The sequence below is a fragment of the Alligator mississippiensis genome, chromosome 1 (assembly GCF_030867095.1).
Source record: "Alligator mississippiensis isolate rAllMis1 chromosome 1, rAllMis1, whole genome shotgun sequence".
In the NCBI taxonomy this organism is placed as follows: Eukaryota; Metazoa; Chordata; order Crocodylia; family Alligatoridae; genus Alligator; species Alligator mississippiensis.
Window position 1 is genome coordinate 75505692 of NC_081824.1, and position 12218 is coordinate 75517909.

The window sequence follows — 12218 nt, forward strand, 5'->3', positions numbered from 1 at the left end:
CTCCCTTACCCACCTCTTTGTTAGCACATTCAAAGAACCCAAGAGATAAATGAGACCATTCTTGCTCTTGATTTGGAGGCCACAACCACAGTCCTACTAATAGCGAAATTATTTCAGCTTGGAAGTTGTATCTGTATGCTTAACTCTGCAGTTCTCTCTATTATAAGCTTAGCTTGCAATCATTTTGAAATCATTTAGATTCAGTGCCACTTCATCTCTTTAGTCAATATGCCTTTTTTGCCTAGTTTGCATGCAGGTATAACAATACATTATTTTTTTACTACCATCACATTTCCATAACACTGTTGTATCAATATCCTCATTCATTGTTAACATGCTTCATTTTGTGTATTTTTGCTTTTAAATATTTTACATGTGTGCATACACACTAGAGACCACCCACCCTTTTTATCTAATCGCTTAATCTGACAGCTTGTTGGTTTTATAGAATTTACATCTGTGCTCAGTTGCAATTTGAATCCTATCTTTTATGGGGCATACAGACATTTTATTGACATCCTTAAACAGATAATCTGGTTTAGGTACTCTTTCAAGCTGCCTTAAAACCTGTTTATCTGACTAACGAAGAATTCTCTCTGCATATGGGGTATTCTTGGGTTGCATATAATGATAGTGGCTGTTATATCATGACTTGGGTGATTGCCAGTGTAGGGGGAAGAAAAGGGATCCTTTATTCACCATTAATCCCCAGTCTCCAGAATGGCCCCTTAGAGCTACTAGCAGGCAGCACAAGTCAAAAAAGTCATTAGGCCCCTATTTTGTCACCTCTGAGCTGTACAAAGAACCACCTGGCCACAGCTCAGGATCTGTTCCAGTTATCTTTCTGCAGTCATCTTGCCTCTCTCATACTTTCTCTTGAAGATCTCACTTGCTAATCTTTTTTTTTAACCTGTTTCCTTCTAAGCTCTCTCTGATCTATTGGAAATGTACTGTCAAAATAAAATATAGTACCAGTCCAAACCAGTGCTGAATCATTTCGTGTTTTAGATGTGATATTTCTCTTAGTATCGCTGCGCTGTATGCTTGTTTGTATTACGTAATCTATGGGTTTTTTTTAAACTGCACGACAATGTACTGAATCTGGAACTACAATCATATCCTTATCTATTTTATTTCCACATAGCTTTCTATTTGCCCATTTGATTATTTTCTTTTACACATACTAGTTTCTCTCTGCAGTGCATCTGGTTTTATTCATGGCAATCCAATTTCTATAGTATTGAGAACAGGAGAGCCTTATTAAAATCTCATTTTCCAAAGTATATTTGATACTTCTTGGCTTTGTATCATCCACAGATTGGTCATAACCTTTATAACAATATGAACATTACATAGTAATGGACCCAAAATAGACCTAACGTTTAGATGTTACTTCCAGTCTACTTTCCAGAACTGCTATCAGGTTATTTTGATTTAAAAAAAAATTGGTGAGGCCATTTCACAGATGTCTCATCAACCCTCCTTCTCTAGTTTCCTAAAAGTTGTGATATGCAACCAGGTCAGGTAGCTTAATATGTTTTTCTACTCTACTTGAATGGGTGCAGCTCCCAATGGAATCAGTAGAAGCTGCTTGTAGTTGAGGCCCATTTGCTCCAGGATGTCTATTATGTCTTCTTTTGTCTAATAAGCTTGCAACTGTATCAAATAAATACATTTATTGTATCATGGTACCTTCTCTGCTAACTTCTGTGCTTGAAGCTGAAGATCTGCCTTTGAGTGACTGCTAGATCTGTTCCCTGTCACAGAATCCACAGAGAGCTGGAAATCAGCAACCTGCCTGAAGAGAGAGAGGGAGAGAGAGAAAGAGATTGGGAAAATATGTTGAACTGCTATCGAAGCTTACTTTGTAATAGAGATTTCACTTAGGGTGGAATAATTACATTTTGGTGCTTACTCAAAGTCTTCAGGTCAAACCAACAAGTGTCAAAATTTGTTTTTCCTGTCATAGCCTGTTCCCACTATCCTTTGGGGGGGAAAAAACCATGACAACAGATCATAGTTAAGAGTGATGATGGAACTTGTAACAGGTTCTGTATTTCTTCAATAAACACTTATTAATTCAGCTGTCAACTCTGACCATTGTGTGTCCCTTACATGAGTGCAAAGTGAGCAACTTCTGTTCACTTTAAAAAGAAAAAAGGCAAAATCGAACAACATATGATGACTAAAAGGACACAAGCTAAAAATAAATTAAATGCTTTAGCCACACAACCCATGCAAATATAAAGCTTTCCTAAACCTTTTCAAAATGTCTACAATTTCCAGTGACCTTTAAAGGCTTTACCTAATCAGTCAGCAGTATTTCAGAAGTGTATAATTAATACATTGCATCTGAGACAGTCTACCTCACTTGAGGAAACACACTTTAGTTTGAAAATTGTAGTTGTATTAACAGAGTATTTTAATCACCTCACACAGAGAAGCTATTGGAAAGCAAAGACTGAGAACTGGTAGAATATAGTGAAATTGTCTTGAATATTGGTTAAAGAAATGGTGGTAGACTCCACATCCCCCACTGTGTTGTGCATCACACATGTTGGTCCTTTACCCTGCTCTACTCAGTAGTAGCCTCATTTTGGTGATGTTCTTTATATTTAGGGCCTAATTCTGTTTGATGGATTTGACCATCAAAACACTTAAGTGTGTGCTTAAAATGGATAGTCTCATTGACTTCACTGAGACCACCCATTTCTATCACTAACATCAGGCACTTCCAGGATTAAGAGAATATTTTAAGGAGAAGTTAAGAATCTTTGCAAGTTTATACTATTCAAAAGATGTCTTAGTGCAGAAGAATCTAATCTGCTTTGATATATTTTTTCCCTGATAGTTATAGTCATCTTTATATTTAATGCAATGGCATATCACTGTATATTAAAATTTATTCTACTAAAATTCAATTTGCCTAACAATGTTAATAGTATTCACTCTTTCCATCTTTCAAGCAGGACAAGGAAAAAAATTTGGAAAATTAATTAAATTTTTGTTTCCAAGCATTTTCCTTTCAGATTGTTATCATTTGCATTTCAGATGAGGGAGCAGAATATTTATTTTCAGTGGATTGATATTAATATCAGAAGAAATCTGTTTTGAGAGTAAAAAAACAATTATTTTAAATAAATAAACAGTGATTTAATTAGATTTAAGTTTTGCTCAAAAATGGACTGGTATAGACAGCAATGATATCTTGCACATCAGCTATACCATTTTTTTTCTGTATTTATGTTCCTCTAAAACCTCATGGAGAACCTGCATTGCTAAGCCTCACAAGCACAATAAAATCAATTTAGCTCATTAGAACATGAAATGTCAACACTACCGGTTTTTGGAGACAGGAACTGCAGATATTGACTTAATCAAATGTTCTGGCGGCAGGTCCAAAACTCTTGAAAGCTAGATTTGAAATAAAGAGCAAAACAGAATAAGAAAGAGGGTGGTAAAGATCTCTGTTTGGACATAGCGTATATTTTTATAAACTTATTCTCATCCAGAATGCATGTTAATCACAGTTAATTGTAATCCATATTTTAAAACTAGATCTTAAAAACACAGCCAATAACACAACACAAAGAGAACCTTGGAGAGAGCTGTTCTAATCAATACATGCAGCTCTAGACCCTAGCATGTGAGCTCTTTTATTTGTAGATAAAAGAAGGAAGATTGCAGAAGGCTATCATCTAATAAAATGTGAAGCTGAATTGTTCCACTGTACCATCTAACATTTTAAAATTTAATGAAGACACAACATAATACCAAACAATAATATGAAACATAATACTAAACTAATTGCAAACGTACCTGTCTCTGAACAACAATGCCTTCTATTCACAAGGCCTATTCAAATGCCAAGCACAAAGTGGGAACTGTGTTTGCTTTCCCTAACAATTTTCAGTGCCCATGATGAGGTAGACCCATGGTCTCAGGGCTGTCCAACTGGAGGCCCGCAGGCTGGATGAAGCTTTTTGGCTCTCACTTGGCTACCACTTCTACCATTCCTGCTGCTGCAGTCCAGGTCTCCAGCATCCCTTTTGCCCCTTCCAGCTTCCACTTCCTGCACACAACTCTGGGAGCAACTCCATGTGGCAGGACTCATGCTGAGTAATGTGCACTCTGGATACTGCTCATGGGCCCCATGCAGTAGGGGAAGTGGGGGATTCCACATAGCTAGGGGGTTGAATTTGGTTGGTAAGGGGCCCCAGACAGCAGGGGGATGGAATCGGAGGGTGAAGGGGGATGGACCTGTGAGGGATGTGGCTCATAGTCCACAGACAGCATACCATCTACATGTGTGCAGTATTAGGGCACAGGAAACTAATTAACTCCACCATAAGATAGTACAGGAAACCCTCACTATTTGCGGGTTTGGCATTCGCGGTTTCAAATATTCGTGGTGCGCCGAATATTCCCTGTGCACTGCAAATATTCACCTTGTTACAGAGTGAATGCCGAACCTGTATCTTAAATACACCTACAGGAAACCCTCGGGAGCTCTGCGTTTACTATCGCCAGCACAGCCATGACCCCCTGCCACTGGGGGCATGCACCATTCATGAACGCAGTGCCGTATTATAGTTTCATAGTAGCTAGGGTCAGGAGGGACCTGAACAAATCAACTAGCTTGACCCCCTGTCATAGGCAGGAATGAATGCTGGGTTCAAAAGACTCCAGACAGGTGATCATCTAACCTCTTTTTGAATTTGCCCAAGGTAGGGGCAAGGACCACTTCCCTGGGAAGTTGGTTCCAGATTCTGGCCACCCTAACTGTAAAATATTGCCTTCTGATCTCTAACCTAAACCTATTCTCCACCAGCTTATTACCATTGTTCCTCATCACCCCAGGTGGTACTGGGGAGAACAGGGCTCTTCCTATTTGCTGATGATCTCCCCTGATGAGTTTGTAGGCAGCCACCAGGTCCCCCCTTCAGCCTCCTCTTGCCAAGGCTGAATAGGTTCAGGTCCCTTAGTCTCTCCTCGTACGGCCTGTCCTGCTGCCCTCTCACCAAGCAGGTGGCCCTCCTCTGAACACTTTTCAGGCTGGCCATAACCTTTTTAAAGTGCAGGGCCCAGTACTGGATGCAGTACTTCAACTGCGGCCTGACCAATGTTGCATAGAGGGGGAATATCACCTCTCTGGACCAGCTTGAGATGCATCTTTGGATGCACAAGGTATGGCTGGCCTTGCTGGCTGCAGTCTGGCATTGGTGGCTCATGTTCATCTTGGAGTCAATAATGACTCCAAGATCCCTTTCTGCCTCTGTGCTTTCAAGAAGGGAACTCCCCAGCCTGTATGTATGCTGTGGATTCCTTCTCCCAAGGTGCAGCACCCTGCATTTGTCTATGTTGAACCCCATCCTATTCTCATCTGCCCACTTTTGTAGTCTGTCTAAATGTAGTTGCAGCCTCTCTCTCTCCCTTCAAGTGTGTCCACCTCGCCCCACATCTTGGTGTCATCAGCAAACTTGAACAACGTGCTTTCAACCCCCTCGTTCAAGTTGCTGATGAAGATGTTCAACGGTGTGGGCCCAAGGACTGAGACCTGGGGGACCCCACTGCTCACATCTTGCCAGGTTGAGTACGACCCGTCCACCACTACTCTCTGGGTGCGCCTCATCAGCCAATTTTTTACCCATCCAACCTGTAGGCATCAGTGCCACAGTCGCCTAATTTATTGATGAGAATGGGGTGAGAGACAGTGTCAAAGGCCTTCTTAAGGTCTACAAGGTACCTTGGGTGAATTTGATATTTTTTATTAGACCAACCCAAATGGTTGGAGAATAGTTATTAAGCAAGCTTTCGGGTTCAAAAACCCTTCGTCAGGCTAAGGAAGTTTCAGCAGTTGGTGTGTGCTCTTCCTGGATGGAATGAAAAGTAAACAAGCCAGGGACTGGGCTGGGGAGTCAGTTGCCAGGCAGATTATAATGTATCAAAAATCCAATGTCTATGTTTAGTCCATGATCTCTAGTATCCAGCAGGTTGATGAAATGGAGCTCATAGGCTCGTCTCTGGGAAGTGTTGTGTAAATTTCCCTTGAGGATCAGGACTGAGAGACTGGAGAGAGAGTGGCCCTCCTGTGAGAAATGTGCCCCCACAGGTAATTGGGTATTTCTGTCTTTGATGGATTTCCGGTCTGCATTCATTCTGGTGCGCAGTTGTTGTTTGGTCTCTCCTACATATTTTCCATCGGGGAATTTGGTGCATTGGATGAGGTATGTTACATTTCTGTAGGTGCAGTTGTAAGATCCTGGGATGCTGATGGCTCTGTTGTGGGGTGTAGTAATTGTGGGGGTGGTAGAGATTTCATAGATTTCATAGACATTAGGGCTGGAAGGGACCTCGGAAGATCATCGAGTCCAGCCCCCCGCCCAAAGGGCAGGAAGTCAGCTGGGGTCATAGGATCCCAGCAAGATAAGCATCCAGTTTACTCTTGAAGGTGTTCAATGAAGGCGCTTGAACAACCTCCGGTGGCAGGCTGTTCCAGACCTTGGGGGCTCGGACAGTAAAGAAATTCTTCCTTATGTCCAGCCTGAAACGATCTTGTAGTAGTTTGTGACCATTCGACCTCATCATCCCTTGGGGCGCTCTGGTGAACAAACGTTCCCCCAGATACTGGTGGTCACCCCTGATAAACTTATAGGTGGCCACCAGATCACCCCTGAGCCTGCGCTTTTCCAGGCTAAAGAGCCCCAGGGCTCTCAGCCTGTCATCGTAGGGTCTGCTTCCCTGACCTCTGATCATGCGCGTGGCTCTTCTCTGGACTCTCTCAAGCTTCTCCACATCCTTTTTGAATTGTGGAGCCCAAAACTGGACGCAGTACTCCAGCTGTGGCCTCACTAAGGCCGAGTACAGGGGGAGAATGACGTCCCGGGATTTGCTTGAGAAGCATCTATGGATGCAAGCCAGCGTTTTGGTCGCTTTACTAGCCGCAGCATCGCATTGCAGGCTCATGTTCATCTTGTGGTCAATGATGACCCCCAAGTCTCTTTCTTCCATAGTGCTAGGCAACAAAGCACTGCCGAGCCTATAAGGATGCTGCAGGTTTTTTTTCCCAAGGTGGAGAACCTTGCATTTATCGGCGTTGAACACCATCAGATTCTCGTCCGCCCACTTGCTGAGCCTGTCCAGGTCAGCCTGGATCATCCGCCTGTCTTCTGGCGTGGATGCTTTGCCCCAAAGTTTGGTGTCATCGGCGAACTTGGCCAGTCCGCTTCTGTCTCCAGTGTCCATATCATTAATGAAGATGTTGAACAGTATGGGTCCAAGGACAGAGCCCTGGGGGACCCCACTAGTCACAGGACACCACGATGAGTGACTTCCATCAATTACTACCCTCTGGGTCCGACCCCGGAGCCAATTTTCCAGCCAGTGGATCGTGGAGGACCCAAGGCGACAATTGGCCAGTTTCTCCAAGAGACGATCATGGGACACCAGATCGAAGGCTTTTTTGAAGTCAAGATATATGACATCAATCTCATCTCCCTTGTCCAGGTGATAGGTCACCTGGTCGTAGAAGGAAATGAGATTGGTCAAGCAAGACCTACCCGCAACAAACCCGTGCTGGCTATCCCTTAAGATGTTGGCGTCGGCCAGTCCATTAAGGATGGCCTCCTTAATAAACTTTTCTAAGATCTTTCCCGGGATAGAAGTCAGGCTGATGGGCCTATAGTTAGCCGGATCCACTTTCCTCCCTTTCTTGAAGATAGGCACCACATAGGCACAACATTGGAGATGTGTTGGCAGGTTTTGCATTTCTTGTCATGGATCCTTTTGGTGTGTTCTGGGCTCGAGGAAGTTTGCTTCTGGTGATGAGATTGGCGAGGTTCAGTGCTTGTTTAAAGGCTAGGATGGGTGGCTCTTGGAAGATCTTTTTAAGAATAGGGTCTCTGTCTAGTATGGGTTGCAATTTTTTGAGGATTTTCTGTACAGGTTCAAGGGAGGAGTGATACGTCTGTCGCAGAGCACTGAGGTGCCCTGATCCTAGAGGGCGGAAACTGCTAGAGAAAGAGCCCTAGCAGGGAATAAGGAGCACAGCTGTGGGTTGCCAGGGCAACGGGAGTCAGCAAATGACTGTACCTGCCGGCGGTCAGCTGGCTGTAAGGGGCAAGGCCTGGCTCTTATAAAGCCCAGGGGCTGAGGCCAGAGGCAGTTCCCTGCCAGCAGCCAGAGAGAGAGGAGCTCCTGGAGCAATGATGTGGGGAGAAGCCTGATGGGAGGTACCGCTAGCAGAGTAAAGGGGAGCAGCTCCAAGATGCCCGAGCAATGTTGTTACAGCCAGGTGGCTTATGTTTCAGTTATAGCCAGGAGACTTGAGTTTGTGTTGTTGTTACACCGGTGGTTTGGGTGAGGCTATAGGGGTTGGAGGAGGCCTCGTAGGGGACCCACAGTAGCCTGGAGATCCCAGTGCCAGTAGGGGCGCAGCTTACAGGGTGCTTAGACCCCAGCCCCAGAGAGGGGTGCTTGAGAAGTCCCAGGGAGGGTGTGGCAAGCCCCAGAAAGGGGGGCACTATTGGGAAGCCCTAGTACGGGCGTGGTAAGTCCCAGAGAAAGGGACAGCTTACCAGCAAGCCCCAGAGAAGGGGACAGCTTACCAGGGAGCCCCAGAGAAGGGCTGTTAGACTGAGAAGCCCAGTGCGGGAGTGACGAGCACCAGGAGGGGGCACTACTGAGAAGCCCCAGGGCAGGTGCGGCGAGCCCCAGAAAGGGGGCGTTATTGAGAAGCCCTAGTGTGGGCATGGCAAGCCCCGAGAGAGGGCGACGGTACAGAGAAGGCCCCGAGAGAGGGCACGGAGAGCCCCAGGAGGGGGCGGTAGTGTATGTAGAGAGAGAGAGACTGAACAACATCTATCCCAACTGTGAGGCGTGGTATAAGGGGGCGGTTGGAGCCGCGCATAGCCCCTAAGGCTAGGGTGCCCCTAAAGCACCCATCATACAGGGGGACCCACGAGGGGCCCGGGAGTCCATGGGGACAGAAGCCACAGCGAACCGTGACCAAGAGGGTGTAAGGCAGCCTCCCAACTTTATCTAAACATCAAAGACGTGGTAGGCGAGAATCCGAGGGTGCCCTTGGGCCGACTTGGCACGGAGGAAGGGGGCCTTAAGGAGATCACGGCCCTCCTGGAGGACCCCGCCGTGACGTCATAACCAGCGGTGTGCGATTTGTGGGGGTTTTTCTTCTGTACTGCAGCAGTTCTTCACATGGTATCCAGGTGGCTCTTTCAAACGTGCAATCTACCTCTCTGGACGAGTGTCCTTGCTGGGTGAAAGCCTTTTTAAGATTGGTGAGGTGGCAATCCCGGGTGTTCTCTTCAGTATAGATGCGGTGGTATCTGAGGGCTTGGCTGTATATCACAGCTTTTTTGGTGTGTTTAGGGTGATTGCTGGTTCTGCGCAGATATGTATGTTGGTCTGTGGGTTTCTTGTATGCTGTGGTCTGTATTTTACCCTTCTGGATACTGATCATTGTATCTAAAAAGGAGATGTTGGTGCTGGAGTATTCTAAAGAAAGTCAGATGGAGGGATGGTGACTGTTGAATTTCTGATGGAACTCAATCGGAGATTGCAGGTTCTCAGTCGAAATGATGAAGATGTCATCAATATATCTGAAGTATAGCAAGGGTCTGATGGTGCAGTTCTTGAGGAAGTCTTCTTCCAGGTGGCTCATAAAAAGGTTGGCATACTGTGGGGCCATTTTAGTGCCCATAGCTGTTCCCATCATCTGGAGGAAGTGTTGATTATTAAAAGTGAAATTGTTGTGTGTGTGAAGATGAAGTGTATAAGGTCAGTAATATCTTTGGGCCTGTATTCTGAGTTGTAATCTTGTTCCTGTAGATATGTAAGGCAGACTTGGATGCCATCCTGGTGTGGGATGTTGGTATATAGGCTGGTAATGTCCATGGTGGCTAGGAGTGTGTTGCTGGGAAGGTGGTCTATGTTTTTAAGTTTCTGTAGAAAGTCTGTAGTGTCTTGTACAAAACTTGCTCTGTGGGTGACAAGCGGTTTTAGGATGGATTCAACAAAACCTGATATTTCCTCAGTTAGGGTCCCATGGTTGGATATGATAGGTCTGCCAGGGTTCCCTTGTTTGTGGATTTTAGGGAGCATGTAATAAGTCCCCTGGTTAGGTAGCGGGGGGGATCAAGGTCTGTAGTTTTTCTGGTAGTCTTGATGGAAATGATTTGATGGTATTGTTGAGTTTTTTGGTGAAAAGGGGAGTAGGATCTTTGTGTAGTTCTTTGTAGTAGGTGGTGTCAAAGAGCTGTCTGTTGGCTTCCTTTATGTAATCCTCAAGGTTTAGGATGACTATGGCTCCTCCTTTATCTGCTGGTTTTATTACTATTTGGTGGTTAGATCTTGGAAATTCTATGGCCTTTTTCTCTGGTAGAGAGAGGTTGTTGTGGTAGTGTGTGTTGCTGATTATTTTGTTGTTCATTCTTTCCCTGAAGCAGTCAATGTAGCAGTCAAGGTTAGGGTTTTGTTCACTGCAAGGTGTCCAATCTGTTTTTTTGGGCTTTTTGGCATTGATCCTTTCCTGAATGTTGTCAGAGGATGAGTTGTTGTTGGGAGTGGGTTCAGTTTGGTCGTGGAAATATTCTTTGAGGCACAGGCGTGGGAAGAATTCTTCTAGTTCTCCACATTGAAGTATTTTGTTAGGGTATTTTTCTGGACAGAAATTTAGGCCTTTAGAAAGGACAGATTTTTCAGTTTTGGTAAGTGTGTGTGTGGAAAGATTGATAATATTTGTGAGTTGGTTGCTGCTTTCAGTTTCATCAAGTCTGAGGTTGGAATCTTGTAAGGTGGTGTTGTTCCTCTGATGGTTGTTTTGTGGTTGGGGAGCTTGTTCTTGGAGTAATTTGTTCCATTTCTTCTTTTTATGTAGGATGAATGCTGTAGAAAGTTTTTCGTAGTCTCTTTGTATCCACTGTATATTGTCAGGGAACATGCATGGATTTCTGTCTTAAGTTGTTGTAGTATTAACTAAGTAGTTAATTTCTTAAGTAGTTTAGTATTAACTACTTAATTTCTTAAGGTGTAGAAAGACTATGTCCATGGAGACACCATCATCCAAGGATTTAGTTACTTGGTCATAAAAGGCAATCAGGTTGGTCTGGCAGGACCTGCCTTTGATGACCCCATGCTGATTGCCCCTGAGCATGATCTCCCCTGCAGGCCCCCCCACAGATGTGCTCCTTGATGATTCTCTCTAAGATCTTCCCAAGCACTGAGGTGAGGCTTACGGGCCTATAGTTATTTGGGTCCTCCTTCCTCCCTTTCTTAAAAATGGGGACCACATTAGCTAGTTTCCAATCCTTCGGCATGTGGCCAGATGACCACGAATGCTCGTACAGCCGGGCCAAGGGCTCCGCGATGAACCCTGCCAGCTCCCTCAACACCCTTGGGCTGGACATTTAAAATGTCCAGCCCTTCCAGAAGATCCCTAACTACCTCTGCTCTGACCCAAGGCCTGTCAGAGCTATCCCTGAGATTGTCCCTACTCTGGTAGGAGGGATGTCCCGGTCCTTGTTCAAGAAAACAGGCAAAGAAACTGTTAAAAAATATCAGCTTTTTCATCTGGTGTAGCCACAAGATTACCATTTGAGTCTTGCAGGGGCCCTACATTGCCTGGTGCCCTCTTCTTGCTCCCAATGTACTTGAAAAAGGACTTGTTGTTGTCCTTAATCCTGGACACTAGCCCGAGTTCCATCTCTGACTTAGCCTGTATTCACAGGTTTCAACATTCACAGGGATCTCCAGAACATATCCCCCGTGAATGGCAAGGGTCTCCTGTACTGTTGGGGATAGCACTGTCTTATGGTAGAGTAATTTATTTTGCTGAAATGCACATACAAATGCTGACCATGGGAGTAAATTGCAGCCAGTCAGCTCAGCCAGCCAGAGGCCTGTTCTGCCCCAGCTCAAATTGCTGCTGTCCCAGGTATGTTTGTAGACACTATGCATGGAAGCAGTTTACCCTGGCTTGAACTGCTCTGGAGTTTGTGTCACATGAATAACATGTAGAAATGCACCCACAACTTGCAACCCTGGATGCTCAGAAGTTGGACAGCCCTGGTCTAGAAACTAGGCAAGCACAACTTGGATAACTGTGCTTAAGGAGTCAGGGAGCGATCACTACCAAACAGGATTTGACAAAACTAAATCATGTCAAACTATCTTGATTTCCTTCTTTGACAGGCTAATCTGTT

General features: G+C 44.8%; 1 protein-coding gene across 2 annotated transcripts in view; it reads right to left on the bottom strand.

The window, feature by feature from the left end:
• RARS2 (arginyl-tRNA synthetase 2, mitochondrial) overlaps positions 1–12218 on the bottom strand; it is a 64989-nt gene that overhangs the window by 49355 nt on the left and 3416 nt on the right. For both annotated transcript variants that reach the window (XM_006264073.4, XM_059731874.1), the window contains exons 2-3: positions 3341–3414; positions 1693–1798 (exon numbers count right to left, since the gene is read on the bottom strand). In XM_006264073.4, the coding sequence (XP_006264135.1) occupies positions 1693–1798; positions 3341–3414 (180 nt within the window). The remainder of the gene's footprint in view (positions 1–1692; positions 1799–3340; positions 3415–12218) is intronic.